At 44.0% G+C, this 25,289-nt stretch overlaps 1 protein-coding gene and 1 long non-coding RNA gene across 14 annotated transcripts in view; one reads left to right on the forward strand and one right to left on the reverse strand.

The window, feature by feature from the left end:
- dgkh (diacylglycerol kinase, eta) overlaps nt 1-25,289 on the forward strand; it is a 601,101-nt gene that overhangs the window by 339,724 nt on the left and 236,088 nt on the right. For all 5 annotated transcript variants that reach the window (XM_043694442.2, XM_043694440.2, XM_043694441.2 and 2 more), the window contains one exon: nt 24,981-25,085. In XM_043694442.2, coding sequence (XP_043550377.1) covers nt 24,981-25,085 — 105 coding nt within the window. The remainder of the gene's footprint in view (nt 1-24,980; nt 25,086-25,289) is intronic.
- Nucleotides 1-25,289, reverse strand: part of LOC122551881 (uncharacterized) — a 421,034-nt gene that overhangs the window by 334,329 nt on the left and 61,416 nt on the right. The window contains exon 3 of one of the 9 annotated variants that reach the window (XR_006312225.2): nt 25,093-25,265. The exons of the other annotated variants lie outside the window; for them this stretch is intronic. This is a non-coding gene — a long non-coding RNA (uncharacterized LOC122551881). Of the gene's footprint in view, nt 1-25,092; nt 25,266-25,289 lie in introns of those variants that run through there. 9 annotated transcript variants of the gene reach the window in all.

Here is a 25,289-nt window from a genome sequence, read left to right on the forward strand (position 1 = left end):
CTGGCCCCAAAGTGCTCCCCAACTGACACCTCAGCCACTTGCCTTGCATCAGTTTCCAAGAGGAGGTGGGTTTTTGCACCTTCTTTTGTCGGTACATCCACCAACTGATATCAGAAAATTTTATTGTACACACTTAGCAAATTCCTCTCTTTCTACACTCTTAACACTGCGACTATGTTTGAAAAGTTAAAATCCCCTACCATAACCACCCTATTATTACAGATGACTGACATCTCCTTCCAAATTTGTTTCTCAATTTCCTGCTGACTATTGGGGGGCGTGGGTGGTCTATAGTACAATCCCAATAAGGTAATCATCCCTTTGTTATTTCTCAGTTCCACCCAAATAATGTCCCTGGACATATTCCCAGGAATATCCTCCCTAAGTACAGCTCTAATGTTATCCCTTATCAAAAACACCATGCCCCCCACCCCCATCCTTCCTGCAGCATTTATAGCCAAGAACATTAAACTGCCAGTCCTATCTGTCCATGAGCCAGGTCTCTGTAATTCCTATGATATTCCAGTCCCATGTTCCTCACCATGCCCTAGGTTCATCTGCCTCCCTTGTTAGGCCTCTTGCATTGAAATAAATGTGATTTAATTTGTTACTCCTAACTCGTTCTCAATGTTGTTGTTCTACCTGTCTTGAGTATTTGACTTGCTCCTTTTCCCAACTGTACCAGTCTCAGACTGATCTCTTTCCTCACTATCTCCCCAACTCACTAGTTTAAATCCTCCCGAGCAGCTCTAACAAATCTGCCTGCCAGTATATTAGTCCCCTTCCAATTAAAGTGCATTCAGCCCTTCTTGTACAGGTCACCTCTAACCCAGAAGAGATTCCAATGATCCAAAAATGTGAACCCTTCTCCTCAGCCAAACATTCATCTGCTCTATTCTCCTATTCCGACCCTCACCACCTTGTAGCACCAGGAGTAATTCAGATATTGCTATTCTTGCGGACTCCCATTTTAAATTCCTGCCCACCTTTCTATATTCCCCTTTCAGAATCTCATCCTTTTCCCTTCCTATGTCATTAATTCCAGTATGCACAATGACCTCCTGCTGGTCCCTCTCCCCTTTGTGAATATTCTGGACTCTCTCTGAGACATCCTTGATTCTGGCACCAGGGAGGGAACAGACCATTCTGATTTCTCGATGGTGGCCACAGAAACATCTGTCTCTGCCTCCGACGAGAGAGTCCCTTATCGCAATCGATTGCTTGGAATCTGAAATACCTCTCATTACATTAGATCCCAGTCTCAGTACCAGAAACTTGGCTGTTCTCACGACATTCCCCTGAGATTCCATCACTCCCTCAAACAGCAAACTTGTTTGAGATGGCAATAGCCACAAAAGACTCCTGCACTACCTGCTTCTCTCTCCTACCTTTCCTGGGCAGTAATGCATCTACATGACTGTATCTGTGTTTTTTTCTCCCTTCCTATAACTGCCATCCATCACATCCCCGAGCTCTTGTAAATTCCTCATTGCCTCTAACTGCCGCTCCAACTGATCCCTGCGATCTGATAGGATTCACAACCAAAGACACTTCCTGCAGACCTAATAATCAGCAAAATGGAAACTGTCCCTCATCTCCCACATCCGACAGGAAGAATGCATCATTCTACTAAAGGCCATCTTTGCTCCTTGAAAATCTGCAGACGGAAAATAGCACTGTCTTATGCTCTTAATAATCACTGCTCCAGGCTAACTTAGTACCTATGTTATATATATTTTAAATTTAATTAAGAGACAAATCTCAATAAAACATGCAATCAGAAAAGTACCCATTCAACTCACTATTGTAGATTTACAACAAGGTTATATTTAAAAACCATGCACTTCACTTCTCTCTTGTTGTGAGCTCTCCCACACAGGTCCCTTGAAGTTCTATTGTGAATTTCTCTGTCAGTTCATTTTTCTTGAACACATTCTGACATCCAGGGATACTTGAATTCAAACAGCAACGGCAGTAGCCGTGCGTTCACTGCTATGTTTCTTTCTCTGACCATGTGGTCTCAACTTTTGTCTCTCTTCCTCTTTTTTAAAGTACTGTTGTTTTGATCTTTCTTCCCCCAAAGTACCAAAACAATGCAACAGCTTCTAAAACAGTAATTACTGCTCCTGGAATTCAAGGAAATCACATTAAGCACCAGAATACCTCAAAAAAGGAGTAGCCACAAGTTTTTCCTGTCCTCCGCCTTGGATTACCCAGAATCCCTGAAATGAGGGCTCGTCTGGGTTTGAACCTGGGTGTCTTGCATGTCTATTCTGTACAAAGCCTAAAGCATGAATAGTTGTCCGAGAGCTGTCCAGTGTTGGCATGATTATTGGCAGATCAACATCTTAACCACGTGGACTTAGAGTCATAGAGATGTACAGCATTGAAACAGACCCTTCCATCCAAAGGTCCTCCCATTCATCATGCATTCCCTCGCCTGGTTTGTCCTGTCCAAGTGGATCATATCTCATTTATAGAGTCATAGAGATGTACAGCATGGAAGCAGACCCTTCGGTCCAACCCATCCATGCCAACCAGATATTCCAACCCAATCTGGTCCCACCTGCCAGCACCCGGCCCATATCCTTCCAAACCCTTCCTATTCATATACCCATCCAGATTCCTTTTAAATGTTGCAATTGTACCAGCCTCCACCCACTTCCTCTGGCAGCCCATTCCATTCACGTACCACCTTCTGAGTGAAAAAAAGTTGCCCCTTTAGTCTCTTTTATATGTTTCCCCTCTCACCCTAAACCTATGCCCTCTAGTTCTGGACTCCCCCACCCCAGGGAAATGACTTTGTCTATTTATCCTATCCATGCTCCACATGATTTTATAAACCTCTATAAGGTCACCCCTCAGCCTCCAGCTGGGGAAAACAGCCCCAGCCTATTCAGCCTCTCCCTCTAGCTCAAATCCTCCAACCTGGCAACATCCTTGTAAATCTTTTCTGAACCCTTTCAAGTTTCACAACATCTTTCCGGTAGGAAGGAGACCAGAATTGCACACAGTATTCCAACAGTGGCCTAACCGATGTCCTGTACAGCCGCAACATGACCTGCCAACTCCTGTACTCAATACTCTGACCAATAAAGAAAAGCATACCAAACACCTTCTTCACTATCCTATCTACCTGCGATTCCACTTTCAAGGAGCTATGAACCTGTACTCCAAGGTCTCTTTGTTCAGCAACACTCCCTAGGACCCTACCAGTAAGTATATAAGTCCTGCTAAGATTTGCTTTCCCAAAATGCAGCACCTCGCATTTATCTAAATTAAACTCCATCTGCTACTTCTCAGCCCATTGACCCATCTGATCAAGATTCCGTTGTAATCTGAGGTAACCTTCGCTGTCCACTACACCTCCAATTTTGGTGCATCAGCAAACTTACTAACTATACCTCTTATGCTTGCATCCAAATCATTTGTATAAATGATGAAAAGTAGTGCACCCAGCACCAATCCTTGTGGCACTCCACTGATCACAGGACTCCAGTCTGAAAAGCAACCCTCCACAACCCTCTGTCTTCTACCTGTGAGCCAGTTCTGTATCCAAATCCCTAATCAACTTATTCATTTCCAGATGATTATAAATCCTATCTCCTATAATCTTTTCCAACACTTTACCCACAACCAAAGTAAGGTTCACTGGTCTATTGTTGCCAGGTTTGTCTCTACTCTCCTTCTTGAACAACGGAACAACACTTGCTATCCTCCAATGAACATAGAACATAGAACAGTACAGCACAGAACAGGCCCTTCAGCCCACGATGTTGTGCCGACCACTGATCCTCATGTATGCACCCTTAAATTTCTGTGACCATATGCATGTCCAGCAGTCTCTTAAATGTCCCCAATGACCCTGCCTCCACAACTGCTGCTGGCAACGCATTCCATGCTCTCACAACTCTCTGTGTAAAGTACCCGCCTCTGACATCCCCTCTATACTTTCCTCCAACCAGCTTAAAACTATGACCCCTCATGTTAGTCAAGGACAACATAAACAATGACAGCATAGACAATGACAACATCAAGATCAAAGCTAAAGGCTCTGCAATCTTCTCCCTAGAGAATCCTGGGATAAATCCCATCCAGCCCAAGGAACGTAACTATTTTCACACTTTCCAGAATTGCTAACACCTTCTCCTTGTGGACCTTAATCCCATCTATTCTAGTAACCTATATCTCTGTATCTCCTTATGTTGGGATTTGAACACATGTCCAGAGCCTGGGCCTCTGAACCGCAACTCCACTTGGTCTGGCATTGCCACTGCACCACCGTTTCCACCTTAAATATGCTTCTAACATGCAGAGTTGTACTACTTTATTTGCTCAAGCCCAAAATCCACTGAAATTCATTCAGTGACTGGATACATTGTCAATACCCACTTGCTCTCCTTGACCTATGGAGCACACCAGGTTTACTAGTCCACCAGGATTAGGTGTGAGAACTGAAAGTCTAATCTCCAGGACACAGCTGTGAGTAACAACTGGATGAACACTTCAAGGGGCACAGTAAATAAATTCTGCACATTTTCTTACGTTTGGTTGATATCAGACTTCTGAGAAGGAGTTAAAAAAATTGTTGAATTGAGCAGAGCAGTTGAAAACTCAAATACATATGATAAACTTTACAGGGATAAGTCAACCAAAGTGGCAGCCATAGAATTAACGTCAGACATAAGCTCTGAGTCATATTTATTAACTGTAAATAGGAACTTAAACAATAACAGAGATAAGTGGTATATCTGAGTTAATTAGATGATGTCATTTTTTAGGGTATTGGAAGTCAGAAACCATTGGCATCACTAAATTCATTGTAAAACTTAAACTGAACCAAGTCCTTGACCACAAACCTCTGAGACTGTTTTGCTGCTAACCTAACTTGGAGTCTCCTATTTATCTCTCTATCTTCACTGTCTTTGAAGGACTGCTGAAAATTTGCAACGATATAGTTTATAACTGCAGTCAAGTACAATTTTTATGTGCAAAAAACTAGCAATGTTTTTCAAATTGTGTATATGGCTGCTCATCAACCCTGTAGTTTAAAATGGATGTATTTGCATTGTGAAGCCTAGAAACAAATTCAACCATTTAAAATGCTGCAAACAGGGTTAACTATATCTGAGAGTAATCATAACCACTCAAATTTGATGGCCCCCAATTTAGGTGGGCTGTTTCTGATTTGAAAAGTACACGTGAAACCTGCCCTGAGCTGTGATGTTTGAATTCAAGTCATTCAGATTTCAGGAAAGGATCTTTATTGCAACTTACTTCATGTACCTGCCGGTTCTAAGTCAGCAATAGGTACACAGGAGGAACAAGCTGCTACTCCATTGTGTCATCTGCACAAGCTTTGGAATGGTATTTTGCATATTGCAGGTTTTATAATGTCCAAACCACTGTGAATTGTTGCCAGCTCAATCCAGCTTCTGACTGGTAGCACCAAATGTATTCCCCCTTCTCCTAGGGTGGTAAATGGACTGAAACCGTTTGTGGTGTGCACACTTGTACCGTGAAGTAGCAAGTATTTTTATTGCATGAGTCTTCCTCATACAGGTGAGCTTTCACTCCACTAAATAGCTTCTAGTTCTTTGATGTATCTACTGAGTATTCCAGGAAGAAGGGCAGGTTCTGAGTTGCAAATCAAACTGCTATTTTACTTTAGGGGTTCATCTTAAACCTTAAAATTAGAAGCATTTCATAGAATAAAAGAACAAGAAGGTTTTATTGGAGTTGTACAGAGTGCTGGACATGCCACAAGTGGAGTACTGCGTGCAGTTCTTGTCATCTCACTACAGGAAGGATGTGCCAGCACTAGAAGGGATACAGGGAAGATTCACCACGATGTTGCCTGGAATGGAGAAATTGAGTGATAAGAAGGGACGAGGTGTGCTTGGCTTGTTTTCTGAAGAGCAGAAAAGATTAAGGGGGACATGATTGAGGTTTATAAGATTGAGGGGTCTGGACAGGGTGAATAGAGAGCAGCTGTTCTCTTTGGTTAAGGGGTCAATCATGAGAGGGCATAGTTTAGGGTAAGGGACAGGAGATTCACAGGGGGTTTGGGGAAAGTATTTTTCACTCAGTGTGGTGGGAATCTGGAATGCACTGCTTGGGAAGATAATGGAGACTGGAAACCTTAAAAGTTTAAAAAATATTTGGATGTGCACTTATAATATCATTATATTCAAGCATATGGGACCAGTGCAGGAAATTGGGATTGGTGCACCTTTAGTGGTACTTATGTCAGTGCAGACTCAATGGCTCAAAGGGCCTTTTCTGTGCTTAAATAACTCAATGATTCTATTTCATGGTTACCACCTGTATGGTCTCATTTGAGTCCATCTGGGCATTTTAGTAGTAGCTTTCTAAAAAATAAGGTCTTTTTGCTTAAGATATGCAGGTTTTTCCTGATTATTCCAAACACTTTTGAATCTTCAACAGCTTCCAGTATCCACTCCATGTACTTTGGTCAATATCTTCCTTTATTTTATTTCTTTAAGTCTGGTTTGTTTTATGTCAATATGGTTATTAACATGTACAGGGAATGCAAGGAGCTGAATAGCTGAATCTGCCAGTTGTGTGCGAAATCGAAGTATGGCTGGGAGGGCTCGAGTGGTCACTGCTACAAGATAAATGTCTGTTTTAAAAACATGCAGCTTATAAATACCAATAGGGCTGGCTCTGGAGGTGGTTCTGACTTTATCGATAAGGCAAGCCTTGAACTAGATTTAATAAAAGATCTGATTCATTATTCCTTTCCATTTACCAGTAAAGTCCCAGTTATCCATATCCCAAGCAAAATATTAGAGATGCTTGAGATTGGAGACCAGGTACTTTACAGTACTGGAATTACTTAGCAGATCTGATAGCATTTGTTGAGGGAGAAATGGAGTTATCGTTTCAGGTCTGTGACCTTTCACAGACCTGAAACGATTTCACTTTCCACAGAGGTCGTCACAGCTGAGTATTTAGAACATACAACGTACAGCCCAGTACAGGCCCTTCAGCCCTCGATATTGTGCCAATCTTTTATCCTACTCTAAGATCAGACTAACCTACATAACCTCCATTGTATAATTTTGTTCTATCCAAGATTCATGGGAACCTAGACTGTAGCTTTAGGGTGCAGGACCTGGAGTGTAGGGAGGTTAGGAACATGGCATCAATCTCAAAGGAGGGTGCATGTAAACAGGAAAGTGGCTTGAAGTGTGTATACTTCAATGCAAGAAGTATACAAAATAAGGTAGGTGAACTTGCAGCGTGGGTTGGTACCTGGGACTTCGATGTTGTGGCTATTAGGGAGACATGGGTAGAACAGGGACAGGATTGGCTGTTGCAGGTTCCAGGGTTTAAATGTTTTAGTAGGGTCAGAGGTGGGGGTAAAAGAGGGGGAGGTGTGGCATTGCTTGTCAAAGATGGTATTACAGCGGTGGAAAGGACGATGAATGAAGACTCGCCATCTGAGGTAGTTTGGGCTGAGGTTAGGAATAGGGAAGGTGAGGTCACCCTGTTAGGAGTTTTTTACAGGCCTCCTAATAGTCCTAGAAATGTAGAAGAAAGGCTTGCGAGGATGATACAGGAGAAGAGTGAAAGTAATAGGGTGGTTGTTATGGGGGACTTTATCTTTCCTGATATTGATTGGGGAAAGCTATAGCTCTAGTTCATTAGATGGGTCGGTGTTTGTCCAATGTGTGCAAGAGAGTTTCCTGACACAATATGTAGATAGGCCAACAAGAGGTGAGGCCATACTGGATTTGGTTCTGGGTAATGAACCAGGCCAGGTGTTAGAATTAGAGGTAGGTGAGCACTTTGGGGACAGTGACCACAATTCGGTGACTTTTACTCTAGTGATGGAGAGGGATAAGTGTGCACTGCAGGGCAAGAGTTATAGCTGGGGGCAGGGAAATTATGATGCGGTGAGGCATTACTTAGGATGCGTGGCTTGGAAAAGTAGGCTTCAAGGCAAGGGCGTAATTGATATGTGGAGCTTGTTCAAGGAGCAACTATTGTGTGTCCTTGATAAGTATGTACCCGTCAGGCAGGGAGGAAAGGGTCGTGTGAGGGAGCCGTGGTTTAATAAGGAATTGAAATCCCTTGTTAAATGGAAGAGGGCGGCCTATGTAAAGATGAGGCGTGAAGGTTCAATTGGGGCGATTGAGAGTTATAAGGTAGCCAGGAAGGATCTGAAGAGAGAGCTAAGAGCAGCAAGGAGGGGACATGAAAGGTCCTTAGTTGGTAAGATTAGGGAAAACCCTAAGGCTTTCTATAGGTATGTCAGGAATAAAAGAATGACTAGGGTAGGAATAGGTCCAGTCAAGGATAGTAGTGGGAAGTTGCGTGTGGAGGCTGAAGAGATTGGGGAGACACTGAATGAATACTTTTCGTCAGTATTCACTCAGGAACAGGACATTGTTGCCGATGTGAATACTGAGTCACAATTAAGTAGAATGAATGGCTTTGAGGTATGTAGGGAAGAGGTGTTGGAAATTCTGGAAAGGGTGAAAATAGATAAGTCCCCTGGGCCTGATGGCATTTATCCTAGGATTCTCTTGGAAGCAAGGGAGGAGTTTGAAGAGCCATTGGCCTTGATTTTTATGTCCTCGTTGTCTACAGGAGTAGTGCCAGAAGACTGGAGGCTAGCAAATGTGGTTCCCTTGTTCAAGAAGGGGAGTAGGGATAACCCTAGTAACTATAGGCCGGTGAGTCTCACTTCTGTTGTGGACAAAGTCTTAGAGAGAATTGTTAGGGTTAGGATTTATGAACATTGGATAGGAATAATGTGATCAAGGATAGTCAGCATGGTTTTGTGAAGGGCAGGTCATGCCTCACAAACCCTATTGAATTATTTGAGAAGGTGACTAAGGAGGTGGACGAGGGGAAAGCGGTAGATGTGGTGTATGTGGATTTTAGTAAGGTGTTTGATAATGTTCCCCATGGTAGGCTACTTCAAAAAATACGGAGGTATGGCATTGAGGGTGAGTTGGAGGTTTGGATTAGGAATTGGCTGGCTGGAAGAAGACAGAGGGTAGTAGTTGATGGTAAAGGTTCATCTTGGAGTGCCGTTACTAGCGGTGTTCCGCAAGGATCTGTTTTGGGACCATTGCTGTTTGTCATTTTTATAAATGACCTGGAGGAGGGGCTAGAAGGTTGGGTGAGCAAGTTTGCGGATGATACGAAAGTCGGAGGAGTTGTTGACAGTGAGGAAGGATATGGCAGGTTACAGCGGGATATAGATAAGCTGCAGAACTGGGCAGAAAGGTGGCAAATGGAGTTCAATGTAGCTAAGTGTGAGGTGATTCACTTTGGTAAGAGTAACAAAAAGATGGGGTACTGGGCTAACGGTCGGATACTTGGTAGTGTGGATGAGCAGAGGGATCTTGGTGTCCATGTACACAGATCTTTGAAAGTTGCCACCCAGGTAAATAGTGCGGTGAAGAAGGCATATGGCGTACTGGCTTTTATTGGTAGAGGAATTGAGTTCCGGAGTCCTGAGATCATGTTGCAGTTGTATAAGACTCTGGTGCGGCCGCATCTGGAGTATTGTGTGCAGTTTTGGTCGCCATACTATAGGAAGGATGTGGAGGCACTGGAACGGGTGCAGAGGAGGTTTACCAGGATGTTGCCTGGTATGGTAGGAAAATCGTATGAGGAAAGGCTGAGGCACTTGGGGTTGTTTTCTTTGGAGAAAAGAAGGTTTAGGGGTGACTTGATAGAGATGTACAAGATGATTAGGGGTTTAGATAGGGTTGTCCGTGAGAACCTTTTTCCATGTATGGAGTCAGCTTTTACGAGGGGGCATAGTTTTAAATTAAGGGGTGGTAGGCATAGGACAGACGTTAGGGGTAGGTTCTTTACTTAGCAAGTCGTGAGTTCATGGAATGCCCTGCTAGTAGCAGTGGTGGACTCTCCCTCATTATGGGCATTTAAACGGGCATTGGATAGGCATATGGAGGATAGTGGGCTAGTGTAGGTTAGGTGGGCTTGGATCGGCGCAACATCGAGGGCCAAAGGGCCTGTACTGTGCTGTATTCTTCTATGTTCTATCTTCTATTCGTTAAATGTCTTGAATGTATCTGACTCTCCTACCACTGCTGGAAGTGCATTCCATGCACCCACCACCCTTTGTGTAAAGAACCTACCTCTGACATCTCCCCCAAACCTTCCTCCGATTACCTTAAAATTTAACCCCCTCATAATAGACATTTCTGCCATAGGAAATAGTCTCTGTCTGTTCAGTCTACCTATACCTCGCCACATCTTGTACATCTCTATCAAGTCACCTCTCATACTACTTCTCTCCAATGAGTTTGGAGAGAAGTCCTAGCTCCCTCAACCTTTCTTCATAAGACATGTCTTCCAGTCCAGGCAGCAGCCTGGTAAATCTGCTCTGCACCCTCTCTAAAGCTTCAACAATTTTCCTATAATGAGGTGACCAGAACTGAACACGATATTTCAAGTGTGGTCTAACCAGGGCTCTATCGATCTGCAGCATAATCTTGCGGCCCTTGAACTCAATCCCCCTGCTAATGAAAACCAACAACCATATGTCTTCTTAACAACTTTATCAACCTTGGCGGTAACTTTGGTGGATCTGTGGACATGGACCTCAAGATCCCTCTACTCGTCCACACTGCCAAGAATCCTGCCTTTAACCCTGTATTGTGCATTCAAGTTCGACCTTCCAAAGTGAATGACTTCACACTTTTCCAGGTTGAACTCCATCTGCCACTTATCAGCCCAGCTCTGTATCCTGTCAGTGTCCCATTGCAACCTACAACAGCCCTACATGCATGCTATCCACAACTCCACCAACCTTTGTGTCATCGGCAAACTTACTAACCCACCCTTCCACATCCTCATCCAAGTCAATTATAAAAATCACAAAGACAGAGGTCTCAGAACCAATCCCTGTGGAACATCACTGGTCACTGAGCCCCAGACTGAACACTTTCCATCTACCACCACCCTCTGTCTTCTATGGGCCAGCCAATTCTGTGTCCAGACAGCCAGACTTCCCTGTATCCCATGCCTCCTTACTTTCTGAATGAGCCTACCATGGGGAACCTTATCAAATGCCTTGTACGCTATATCCACTGGTCTACCTTTATCAACATACATTGTCATATCCTCAAAGAATTTACTAAGGTTTGTGAGGCATGACCTGCCCCTCACAAAGCCATGCTGACTCTCTCCAATCAATCTCTATGGTTTTCCAAGTAATCATAATCCTGTCTTTCAGAATCTTCTCCAATACTTTTCCCACCACCAACGTAAGACTTACTAGCCTGTAATTCCCAGGATTATCCCTATTCCCTAAATTGAACCAGCATTCCCTTTCTTTATAGCATTTTATCTTTTTAATTCAGATCTCCAGCTTCCGAGTATTCTGCTTTTGATTGTTATAAGTATCAACTGTGATCTTGATGGAAACAATTTTGCTTGCGAATTGGAGGGATGTGGGTTTAGGCCTGTTCCAAGGACTTTAATGCATGTTCTAGGCTGACACTTCAGCGTAGCACTGAATGATTGCTAACTGAGGGAGTTGTTGGTTTTCAGATGTGACGTTAAACCAAAGCTCTGTCAGATGGGAATACACCAGGGCTCCCTGCACACCTTTAACCTACAGCTCTTTGCCTTTCACACATCCATGATTTTAATTATTCCACCACTGATGGATGATTGGTTGAATGGTACCAAGTTTTGAAATCATTCCTTTCTCGGTTCATTGCCACTCTGTCATGCTGTTCACTGTGAAATTCTATCTCTGGTAACACTCTTGGAATGCTGTTTGCCACGTGATGCTACAACATTTGTTGTTCCAAAAGAATCCTTTCCTCTGCTACTACATGACATTTCTTGTTGATAAGAGAATTAGGCCCTTTGTGAGTGCTCTGCCATTTGATCATGGCTGATATGCTCCTCACTGAAAAATGTGTTGCTGGAAAAGCGCAGCAGGTCAGGCAGCATCCAAGGAGCAGGAGAATCGACGTTTCAGGCATAACCCCTTCTTCAGGAATGAGGAAGGTGTGCCAAGCAGGCTGAGATAAAAGGTCGGGAGGAGGGACTTGGGGGAGGGGCGTTGGGAATGAGATAGGTGGAAGGAGGTTACGGTGAGGGTGATAGGCTGGAGAGGTTGGGAAGAAGATTGCATGTCAAGAAGGCAGTGCTGAGTCCGAGGGTTGGAACTGAGATAAAGTCGGGGGAGGGGAAATAAGGAAGCTGGAGAAATCTGCATTCATCCCTCGTGGTTGGAGGGTTCCTAGGTGGAAGGTGAGGCGCTCTTCCTCCAGGCGTCATGTTGCCATGGTCTGGCGCTGGAGGAGGCCAAGGACCTGCATGTCCTTGGCGGAGTGGGAGGAGGAGTTAAAGTGTTCCACCAGGGGGCGGTTGGGTTGGTTGGTGCGGGTGTCCCAGACGTGTTCTCTGAAACGTTCTGCAAGTAGGCGGCCTGTCTCCCCACTGTATAGGAGGCCACATCGGGTGCAGCGGATGCAGTAAATGATGTGTGTGGAGGTGCAGGTGAATTTGTGACAGATATGGAAGGATTCCTTGGGGCCTTGGAGGGAAGTGAGGGGGGAGGTGTGGGCATAAGTTTTACATTTCTTGCGGTTGTAGGGGAAGGTGCCGGGAGTGGAGGTTGGGTTGGTGGGGGGGTGTGGACCTGACGAGGGAGTCGCGGAGGGAGTGGTCTTTCTGGAACGCTGAACGGGAAGGGGAGGGAAAGATATCCTTGGTGGTGGGGTCTGTCTAGAGGTGGCGGAAATGACGAAGGATGATACGATGTATCTGGAGGTTGGTTGGGTGGTAGTTGAGGACCAGTGGGGTTCTGTCCTGGTGGGGATTGGAGGGGCGGGGTTCAAGGGCGGAGGAGCGGGAAGTGGAGGAGATGCGGTGGAGAGCATCGTCAACCACGTCTGAGGGGAAATTGCGGTCTTTGAAGAAGGAGGCCATCTGGGTTGTTCGGTATTGGAATTGGTCCTCCTGGGAGCACATGCGGCGGAGGCGAAGGAATTGGGAATATGGGATGGCGTTTTTACAGGGGGCAGGGTGGGAGGAGGTGCAATCTAGGTAGCTGTGGGAGTCGGTCGGTTTATAGTAAATGTCCATGTTGAGTTGGTCGCCCGAGATAGAAATGGAGAGGTCTAGGAAGGGGAGGGAGGAGTCTGAGACGGTCCAGGTAAATTTGAGGTCAGGGTGGAAGGTGTTGGTAAAGTGGATGACCTGTTCAACCTCCTCCAACCACAAGGGATGAATGCGGATTTCTCCAGCTTTCTCATTTACCCTCCCCCCACCTTATCTCAGTCCCAACTCTCGGACTCAGCACTGCCTTCTTGACCTGCAATCTTCTTCCCGACCTCTCCGCCCCCACCCCCTTTCTGGCCTATCACCCTCACCTTAACCTCCTTCCACCTATCGCATTTCCCCCAATGCCCCTCCCCAAGTCCCTCCTCCTTACCTTTTATCTTAGTCTGCTTGGCACACCCTCCTCATTCCTGATGAAGGGCTTATGCCCGGAGCGTCGATTCTCCTGTTCCTTGGATGCTGCCTGACCTGCTGCGCTTTTCCAGCAACACATTTTTCAGCTCTGATCTCCAGCATCTGCAGTCCTCACTTTCTTCTTAGATATGCTTCTCACCCCCATTTTTCTGTGTTTTCTCCGTATTCTTTCAAACCCCCATTACCAGTTAAAAATCTCTCTTAACTCCTTCTTAACTTTACTCACTATCCCAGCATCCATTGCACTTTGAGGTAACAAATTCCAGAGATTCACAGCCCTTTGGGAGAAGTAGTTTCTCCTCAACTCTGTTTTAAATTTGCCACTCCTTATCCTAAGACTATGACCTCTCATCCTAGAATGCCCCACAAGAGGAAGCATCCACTCCCTATCGATTTTATCCACATCTTTTATCACCTTGAATACCCCAATTTGATCTCCCGTCATTCTTCTAAATTCCAGAGAGTATAGGACTAACCTGTTCAATCTCTCTTCACACGACAAACCCTTTATCTCTGGGATCAATCTAGTGAAGCTCCTCTGAACTGCCTCCAATGCCACTACATCTTTCCTCAAATAAGGGCACCAAAACAGTGCACAATACTCCAGGTGCGGTCTCACCAATACCTTGTATGGTTGCAACAATATTTCCTTACCTTTATATTCTATTTCTGTAGCTATTCACTTTTTGTATTATCTGCTGTACCTGAATGCTAGTTTTCTGTGACTCATGAACGGGTACACCAAGATCCCTCTGCACTGGAGCAGCCAAAGTCTCTTCCCACTAATCCAAATGCATGACCACAATTTGGCCCACTCTGTTAACCTATCTGTCCATTAGTAAGGCTCTTATTTCCTCATTGCAATTTACCATCCTGCCTATTCTTGTGTCGTCGGCAAATTTGGCTGCAGAGCCTTTTATCCTGAACCCAAGTCGCTAATACAGATGGTAAATAGCTGTGGTCCAAGGACTGAACCTGTGGCATCCCACTAATTAGACCTTGCTATCCAGAAAAAAAAATTATCCCGACTCTTATCTTCTGTTCATCAGTCAGTAATATATTCAGACTAATAAATTACCCCAATCCTATACAATCTAACCTTGTGAATTCACGTTTTGTGTGGCACCTTATCAACCGTCTTCTGGAAGTCCAGATAAATTACATCTGCAGCATCCCCATTATCCATTTTGCTTGTTACATCTTTGACGACCTCTGGTAAGTTAGTTAAACATGATTTGCCCTTCATAAAGCCACACTGACACTGCTGGATAGCATTTTGACAATGTCCTGATATTGCTTCCTTGATAATTGATTCTAACACTTTCCCAACAACAGATTTAATAGATTAGATTAGATTACTTACAGTGTGGAAACAGGCCCTTCGGCCCAACAAGTCCACACCACCCCGCCGAAGCGCAACCCACCCATACCCCTACATCTACCCCTTACCTAAGACTACGGGCAATTTAGCATGGCCAATTCACCTGACCTGCACATCTTTGGACTGTGGGAGGAAACCGGAGCACCCGGAGGAAACCCATGCAGACACTGGGAGAATGTGCAAACTCCACACAGTCAGTCGCCTGAGGTGGGAATTGAACCCGGGTCTCTGGTACTGTGAGGCAGCAGTGCTAACCACTGTGCCCAATGCCAACGTGCCGTCCAGAACTAACTGGTCTGTAATTTCCCACTTTTTGCCTCCCTCCCATTTTTGAATAAGGGTGTTATATTATCCATTTTCCAACCTTCAGTGTCCAGGTAATTTTGGGATATTGGAACAAACTGATCCACTATCTCCACTACCACTAGTGGGCGGCACGGTGGCACAGTGGTTAGCACTGCTGCCTCACAGTGCCAGAGACCCGGGTTCAATTCCCGCCTCAGGCGACTGACTGTGTGGAGTTTGCACATTCTCCCTGTGTCTGCGTGGGTTTCCTCCGGGTGCTCCGGTTTCCTCCCACAGTCCAAAGATGTGCAGGTCAGGTGAATTGGCCATGCTAAATTGCCCTTGGTTTTAGGTGAAGGGGTAAATGTAGGGATATGGGTGGGTTGCGCTTCGGTGGGTCGGTGTGGACTTGTTGGGCCAAAGGGCCTGTTTCCACACTGTAAGTAATCTATCACTTCCTGTGAGGCCCAGGGTACTTGTCTGTCCTCAATCCAAATAGTTTACTTAGTACCTTTTCCTTATAGGTGTTGATTGGTCTTAGGGGAGAAAGTGAGGTCTGCAGATGCTGGAGATCAGAGCTGGAAATGTGTTGCTGGAAAAGCGCAGCAGGTCAGGCAGCATCCAGGGAACAGGAGAATCGACATTTCGGGCATAAGCCCTTCTTCAGGATTGGTCTTAGTTCTACCTTATCTATTGCCTATCTTATCTATTGTAATGGAGTGGAACTGTTGTTGTCCACAAAGTGAATGAGGCAAAGTATTGATTCAGCATCTTAGTGTTCCCCACTATTTATCCTTTCACCAGAACAGTTAATTGCTGTCCGCAAACTTGCATGTGAAAATTATCTACAGCATTCGCTCGTATCAAAAACAGTGTCTCAGAGCTACACTATCGATTCTGACAAGAGACTAAGAAATAAATTGCATTTATATAGCATCATTCACATCTTTTGGATGTTCCAAGTTGCTACAAGCCCTGTTGTGTGCTACTGAAGCGTGATTCTTATTGTGATGTAAGAATCCAGACAGCTAATTTTCTCAAAACCAGGTCCCCAAAACAACAAAATGACCAATATGATCTGTTTTAACCGTATTGGTTCAGAGATAAATATTGATCAGAAGTTGCTGTTGGAAAAAAATTTGATAGGATTGTCAACGTGAAAAGGCTGACAGGCCTCAGATTAACAACTCATCCAAGAGCCAATATTTCCAACAGTGCAATACAATGGAATGTCCTCTGGATTGGATATGAAAGTTAGTTCTTTTCAAGATGGACAACAATTGGAAGAACGTTCCTTGGAGGAAGGGTTCCATCCACATGATTTTCAGGTTGTATGGATAAAATATGTTTATTTCTTCCAATTCCACGAGTGGAAATCATGACACAAAATATACAGATTAGTTGGTGACAGAGAGAGAATAAAGTATGCATTATAATATTGGACTGAGAACAAATAGGCCATGCAGCTGTCTCCTTGGGAACATTGTGTAACTGGAGAGATCCCAGGGGTTCTGTTTGGTATGGTGATGTGTGGTATGAAAAATACCAAAGCATATTTTACTGGCAATAATTCAGTGGTTTTATACAGACCAAGTTATCATAAACAAACTCACATCTGCAACAAACAATTTTTCAGTTAAACATCAGTATCAATAGCTCAGTTGGTACATGAGACCCAATAGGAGATATCAAGCAAGTCACAAAGTAGATGTTTAATTAACAAATCAGGAAGAAACAGTAATAAATATTTGTGATTATGGAACTAATTGACAACTTAGCCTAACAACCTGTCTGTTATAATAACTTTAAAAAAACTATCAGTTCCCTTCTTGAATGCTTCCCTATTATTCCTGATAATTACTCATGACCTCAACAACATTACCAGAAAAAGAACATCAAAGTTCATGGTTGCCTGTGTCTTGACGATGCAAGGGAGATAAGGATACTGGTGACATTGACGTGAATGCCATGTCGTTGGAGGGTCCCAAGGTGGAAGATGAGGCGTTCTTCCTCCACTTATTGGGTGGCTTGGATTTAGTGGTGGAGGAGACCCAAGACTTGCATGTCCTTGGCAGAGTGGGAAGGGAAGTTGAAATGGTTAGCCACAGAGTTGTGGGGTTGTTGGTTGTGTGTGTCCCAAAGCTGTTCCCTGAAATGTTGCGCGAGTTAGTGTCCTGTCTCCCTGATGTAGATATTCCTCTCCTCTCTCCTTTAAGGCATTCTTTCAAATTTATCTCCTGTTTTGCTCTAATATCTCCTAATGAGTTAGGAGTTAAATGAGAATTTTTAAATACTGTTGTGAAGTAATGGGGGCAGTTTTATTATGTTAAAAATGCTATATAAATGCGAGTTGTTTAGTTTATTGTTCTCATTCTCCTTCAAAGCAGTATTCTTATGGCTTGTCCATAAATAGATGATCAGCTGAGCTTTAACAATGGCCTTTTGCTGGTGACAAAAAATGATGATGCAACAAAGGGACTATTAATATAAGGCAACTGGTTTGTTGCAACCAAATGATTGGATTCTATTCAAGCTCCCGATGTGGCTCTTTCTGAAAAAGGTGGGCAGCACATTTTACTGGACACAGCAGATGTAGGAGTTCCCGGACATGTCAAAGAACATCATCCTGAAGAAGAGCCGAAACGTGAACTCTGTTTATCTCCACAGATGTTGCCAGCTTGTTTGTTCTCTGTTCGTTTCAGATTCCCAGTATCTGCAATATTTTGCGTTTATTCGTAGAACATTGTGTCCTGTCATCCCATTATGCCTATAAAAGACAGCAGAACACTACTTGGAGAAGGAAAAGGAGTTTCCATGGGCTCCTGAACACCATTCTACCCTCAACCAGGGTTATTAAGACGCAGTGATAAAGTTTATACTTCTCTTCGGCATGTTGAGGGTCTGGCTTCACACAGTGGATTCAGAATGTTTTTTTACACATCACATTAAAGTGATAATAAGATGCAGTGTACATGCAAGTTGATTGTTTCTCTATGCATATCATTTGAGCAATAATGTTTACAGATAAAACAGGAGATTGTAGTTGAGATTTATGGAAAAACCTTTACCAATGTGCTGCCTATTCGGGAGACACTGAGAGCGCAAGGAGGGAGAATAATGTGGAAAGGAAGAGAACAAGTTCAAGATTTTTCATTCCTGCATGAATTTTAGAATGAATATGGAAAACTATTTTATTTTGACATGGAAGCAAATTACATGAACTGACAAAAAGATAGTAAATAACTGCAATGAACACTCCAACAAAAGTTTGATTTTCCAGGGAATGGTAAACTCCCAAAGATTACTGCTCTGGCCTTACTTGTTTTCAAAAGAAGGGAGTTCTGAGATTCTGGGCGGCACGGTAGCACAGTGGTTAGCACTGCTGCCTTACAGTGCCAGAGACCCAGGTTCAATTCCCGCCTCAGGAATGTGTGGAGTTTGCACATTCTCCCCGTGTCTGCGTGGGTTTCCTCCGGGTGCTCCGGTTTCCTCCCACAGTCCAAAGATGTGCAGGTCAGGTGAATTGGCCATGCTAAATTGTCCCTAATGTTAGGTAAGGGGTAAATGTAGGGGTATGGTGGGTTGCGCTTTGGCAGGTCGGTGTGGACTTGTTGGGCCAAAGGGCCTGTTTCCACATTGTAAAGTAATCTAAAAAAAAAACATAGAACAGTACAGCACAATACAGGCTCTTTGACCCTCTCTGTTGTGCCGACCTTTTATCCTATTCTAAGATCAGACTAACCGACATAACTTTCATTGTATTATCTTCCATGTGCCTATCCAAGAGTCGCTTACCTGTCCCGCATGTGTCTAACTCTCTGTGTAGAAAAACAACCTCTGACATCTCCCCTAAACCTTCCTCCAATCAGCCTAAAATTATGCCCCCTCATGATAGCCATTTCTGCCCTGGGAAAAGGTTTCTGGCTATCCACTCTGCCTATGCCTCTCATCATCTTGTGTACCTCTTCCAAGTCATCTCTCATCTTTCTTGGCTCCAATGAAAAAAGCCCAGGCTCACTCAACCTTTCTTGATAAGACATGCCATTCAGTCCAGACAGCATCCTGGTAAATCTCCTCTGTGCCCTCTCTAAAGCTTCCACATCCTTTCTATAATGAGGCAACCAGAACTGAACATCGTATTCCAAGTGTGGTCTAACTCGCGCTTGATAGAGTTGCAGCACAACCTTGCGGCTCTTAAACTCAATCCCTCTGCTAATGAAAGCCAACACACTATACAACTTCATAAAAACCCTATCAATTTGGGTGGCAACTTTGAGGGATCTATGGGCGTGGACCCCAAGATCCCTCTGTTCTTCCACACTGCTAAGAGTTCTGCCTTTAACCCTGTAATTTGCACTCAAATCCGACCTTCCAAAATGAATCACTCCACACTTCTCTAGGTTGAACTCCACCTGCCATTTTTCAGCCCAGCTCTGCATCCTGTCAATGTCCCATTGCAATCTATAAAAGCCCTCCACCATATCCACCACTCCACTAACTTTTGTGTCATCGACAAACTTACTAACCCACCCTTCCACTTCCTCATCCAAGTTGTTTATAAAAATCACAAAGAGCACAGGTTCCAGACCAGATCCTTGTGGAACACCACTGGTCACCGAACTCCACGCTGAATACTTTCCTTCTGTTGCTACCCTCTATCTTCTATGGGTCAGCCATTCTGTATCCAGATAACTGAATTTCCCTGTATCCCTTTCCTCCTCACCTTCTGATTGAGCCTACGTGGGGAACCTTATCAAACTTCTTGCTAAAATCCATGTACACCACATCCACCACTCCACCTTCATCAATGTGTTTTGTCACATCCTCAAAGAAATCAATAAGACTTGTGAGACATGACCTGCCCATCACAAGCCACGCTGATTATCTATAATCAAGCTATGCTTTTCCAAATAATCATAAATCCTGTCTTTCAGAATATGCTCCAATAATTTGCCCACTAGTGATATAAGACTGATTGGTCTGTAATACCCAGGATTATCTCTATTCCCTTTCTTGAACAAGGGAATAACATTTGCCTCCCTCCAAACATCTGGGACTACTCCAGTCGACAGTGAGGATGCAAAGATCATCGCCAAAGGTGCAGTAATCTCTTCTCTCATTTCCCAGATATATTCCGTCTGGCCCAGGGGACATTTCTATCCTCATGTTTTTCAAAATTTCCAGCACATCCTCCTTCTTAACATCAACTTGTTCGAGCATATCAGCCTATTTCATGCTGTCCTCACAAATGACAAGGTCCCTTTCAGTAGTGAACACTGAAGTAAAGTATTCATTAAGGATCTCCCCTACCTTCTCCAACTCCAAGCACAAGTTTCCTCCACTATCCCTGATTGGCCCTACCCTCACTCTGACCATCCTGTTGTTCCTCACATTAGTGAAGAATGCATTTAGATTTTCCTTAATCCTACCCACAAAAGCTTTTTTATGCCCCCTTCTAGCTCTTATAAGTTCCTTCCTCACTGCCTTTTAATGCTCTGGAGCCCCATCTAATCCTTGCTTCCTCAACCTGAAGTCAGCTTCCTTCTTCCTCTTAACTAGCTGTTTCACATCTCTTGTCATCCAAGGTTCCTTCACCATACCATCCCTTCCTTGCCTCGGTGGGACAAACCTACCCAGCACTCGCAGTAAGTGCTTATTAATCAACCTCCATAGGTTCCTTCACCTTAAACTCCCTTACCAAGTCTGCCTCATTGCACAAAACTAAATCCAGAATTGCCTGTCCCGAGTGGGTCCCACCACAAGCTGCTCTGAAATACCGTCTCATAGACGTTCCACGAATTCCTTTTCTTGCAGTCCACTACCAACCTGATTTCCCAGTCCACGTGCATATTGAAATCCCCCATGATCACTGTAACTTTGCCTTTCCTAACATCTTTTGCATCTCCTGGTGTATCTTGCACCTCAATTCCTGACTACTGTTTGGACGCCAGTATACAACTCCAACTATGTTCTTTATTTACCATTGTGGATCCTGGGTTGTACCCACACAGATTCTACACTCTTTGACCCTGAAGCAATATATTGAACATGGGGTTCCTGTCCACTACAGATGACCCCACAACACTCTACATTCTCACATACACACTCATACACAAGCACACATATTCACACATACCTTTACATCCTCCCACACTCTCACAGACCCTCTCTCATATACACACACATATCCTCTCACAGGCTTATACTCCATCACACTCATGCACACACTCTACAAGCACGCACACATTGCCTCACGTGCTCTCACACACATATATACAGTTGGAAAAAGGAGGGAGTCAGGCAGGCAAGCGCAAACCAGAGAACAAGGTAATTTAACTTTTTTTCAATGCAAGAGGTCTAACAGAAAAGGCAGATGAATTTGGAAAATGGTTAGGAACATGGGACTAGAATATCATAGCAATTACAGGGATGGACAGGACTGGCAGCTTAATGCTCCAACATACAAATGCTATGGGAAGGATAGAAAGGGGGCAAGAGAGGAGAGGGAGTAGTGTTTTTGAGAAGGGATAACATTACGGCTGTACTGAGAGAGGATTCCTGGGACTATGTCCAGGGACATTACTTCGGTGGAACTGGGAAATAAGAAAGAGATGATTATCTCATTTGGATTGTACTATCGACCCCTTACTCTCACCCCAAAAATCAGCAGGAAATTGAGAAAAAAATTGTAAGGAGGTCCCCTTCTGAAAGAATAATAGGATGGTAATGGTGGATTTAACTTTCCAAACTTAAACTGGGACTACCATATTATTAAAGGTTTAGATGGAGAGGAATTTGTTATGTGTGCAGAAGAAAATTTTCTGATTTAGTGTGTGGATGTACTTACTAGAGAAGGTGAAAATCTTGACGTCCTTTTGGGAAATAAGGCAGGGCAGGTGACTGCGGTGTCACTAGGGGAGCACTTTTGATTGCCCACGTGCACAAGGGCATGGGTTCTCTGTTTTCTCTTGAACAACGGTTTCTCAATGAACTATATTGTCTTTTATAGGGAGGAGCATCCAGATAATGCAGCATACATATTAATTGGGTGACCGTTACAATCAATGAGTGTCAATAGTAAAGATTAAGCCATCTGCTGTCACACAATGAATATTCCTAACCTTGTTATCTGGCTTCACATAATGAACACTTTTCACCTTGCTAATTGACATTACATACTGAATGCTACCTCATCTTGTTAAATGGCTCAAATTAATGGCATCTTTTCTGCCTTGTTAACCCATCACCCTTGCCACCAGTACCCCATTGTTAACTATAAATTCTTATCTGATCAGAGTCACGCTCAGCTGAACCTCTTGTTTCACAAAACTCAGAACTTAACTCTTTCCCTATCTGCTTATATCCTATACACATTCTCACAGTGACCATAATTCTGTTAGTTTTAAAATGGTGATGGAAAAGGATAGACAAGATCTAAAAGTTACATTTCTAAATTGGAGGAAGGCCAATTTTGACAGTATTAGGCAAGAACTTTCAAAAGTTGATTGCCTGTGAACACCTGCAACCATAGGGATGGTTGGAAAATAAGAAACCTTCAAAAACGAGGTAATGAGAGTCCAGAGGCAGTATGTTCTTGTTCGGGTGAAAAGCAAGGCTGGTCGGTGTTGGGAATGCTGGATGAGTAGAGAAATTGAGGTCTTGGTCAAGAAAAATAAGGAAGCGTATGTCAGGTATAGACAGCAGAGATCATGTGAATCCTTAAAAGAACATAAGGGCAGTAGGAGTATACTTAAGAGGGAAATCAGGAGGGCAAAAAGGGGACATGAGGTAGCTTTGGCAAATAGGGTTAAGGAGAATCTAAAGGGATTTTATAAATACATTAAGGACAAAAGGGTAACTAGGGAGAGACAGGGCCCCTCAAAGATCAACCATGTGTGGAACCACAGGATATGGGGGAGATACTAAACGAGTATTTTCCATCAGTGCTTCCTGTGGAGAAGGGTATCGATGATAGAGAAAGTGGGGAAATAAGTGGTGACATCTTGAAAAATGTTGACGTTACAAAGGAGGAAGTGCTGGGTGTCTTAAAATGCATAAAGGTGGCAAGATCAGTACCCAATCAGGTGAATCCTCGAACTCTGTGGGAAGCTAGGGAAGTGATTGCTTGGCTCCTTGCTGAGATATTTATTTCATCGATAGTCATTGGTGAGGTGCTGGAAGACTGGAGGTTGGCTAACGCTATGACACTATTTATGAAAGGTGGTAAGGTAAAACAAGGGAACTGTGGACCAGTGAACCTGACATCAGTGTTGGGAAAGTTGTTGAAGGGAATTGTGAGGGACAGGATTTACATGCACTTGGAAATGCAAAGTTAAAAATCATACAACACCAGGTTAGTCCAACAGGTTTATTTGGAAGCACTAGCTTTCGGAGCACTGCTCCTACATCAGGTGATTGTGGAGAATAAGCTTGTAAGACACGGAATTTATAGCAAAGGTTTACAGTATGCTGTAACTGAAATTACATGTTGAGAAAAACCCGGATTGTTTGTTAAGTCTCTCATCTGTTAGAATGACCATGTTGGTTTCAGTTCTTTCTTATGTAAATCGCAAAGCTTTTTTTAAAAGTTACATTCTCAAGTGCACTTCAATAATTGGTATCTTGTCAGCCCAGATAAGATATTGAAGGTGTTAGCTCCCTGTGTGAGACTGTCTGTGCCGCAATGGTCAGACTCTAATCTAAAAAAACAGATTTACAGCATCGTACATGGATTCACTCTCAGTTTTTGAGCAAAGTAAAATCAATTCTGCAAGTGCACATTCACCTCTCAAACTTACGTGTGTGTGTGGGAGGGAGTGGGGGGTATTATGAGTATCTGTGAGAAGGTGTGCATATGTGTGTGAATTTGAGTGTAAAGGGGTTTAAGTCTGTGAGAGGTTATGTGTGGAAGTGTATGTGTGAGTCATGAAAGAGAGTTTGAGGGTATGTGTCCGTCTGTCTGTATGTGTGTGTATAGTGCAAAGGGGTCACCTCTAGTGTGACAAGAACCCAAGGTCCCGGTTGAGGCCATCCCGTGGGCGGCACGGTGGCACAGTGGTTAGCACTGCTGCCTCACAGCGCCAGAGACCTGGGTTCAATTCCCGACTCAGGCGACTGTGGGGAGTTTGCACACTCTCCCCGTGTCTGCGTGGGTTTCTTCCAGGTGCTCCGGTTTCCTCCCACAGTCCAAAAATGTGCAGGTTAGGTGAATTGGCCACGCTAAATTGTCCGTAGTGTTAGGTGTAGGGGAATGTGTCTGGGTGGGTGCGCTTCGGCGGGTCGGTGTGGACTTGTTGGGCCGAAGGGCCTGTTTCCACACTGTAAGTAATCTAATCTGATCTAATCTATGGGTACCGAACTTGGCTATCAGCCTCTGCTCGGCCAATTTTCGCTGTTGCCTGTCCCAAAGTCTGCCTTGGAGGACGGTCACCCGAAGGTCTGAGGTCGAATGTCCTGGACCACCGAAGTGTTCTCCGACTGGGAGGGAATACTCCTGTCTGGTGATTGTTGTGTGGTGCCCATTCATCCATTGCCGTAGCCTATGCTCGGTTTCACCAATGTACCATGCCTCAGGGCATCCTTGCCTGCAGTGTATGAGATAGACAACATTGGCTGAGTTGCTTGAGTGCCTGCCACGTACAAGGTGGGAAGTGTCTCCATGTGTAATGGTGGTATCCGTGTCGACACTCTGACACATATTCCAGTGTCTACCGTGACAAGGTTGTATGGTATTGTCTCGACAGAATGTTTAATTTTCAAACATGTGTAATTTTGATGATATGAGTTTATTCACTAGAGAATTGTGTTTCAGATAATCACACCATTCAGAAGACTAATTCTTTGTGCTGAAAACAGAAAAGAAATGGAAGACTGGATCTCTTCATTAAAATCCGTGCAGAGTAGAGAACACTATGAGGTAAGCTTCCAGTTCTTCATACCTTCAGTGGAACTCACTCTCACAATGACAGTGACTCAGTGGTTAGCACTGCTGCCTCATAATGCCATGGTCCTGGATTCGATTCCACCCTTGGGTGACGATCTGCATGGACTTTACACCTTCTCCTCATGGGTCTCCTCCAGGTGTTCTGGTTTTCTCCTACAGTCCAAAGATGTGCAGGTT

The sequence above is a fragment of the Chiloscyllium plagiosum genome, unplaced genomic scaffold (genome assembly GCF_037043375.1).
Source record: "Chiloscyllium plagiosum isolate Xiang-an unplaced genomic scaffold, Cpla_swu_hap1 HiC_scaffold_12, whole genome shotgun sequence".
NCBI classification, from domain to species: Eukaryota; Metazoa; Chordata; class Chondrichthyes; order Orectolobiformes; family Hemiscylliidae; genus Chiloscyllium; species Chiloscyllium plagiosum.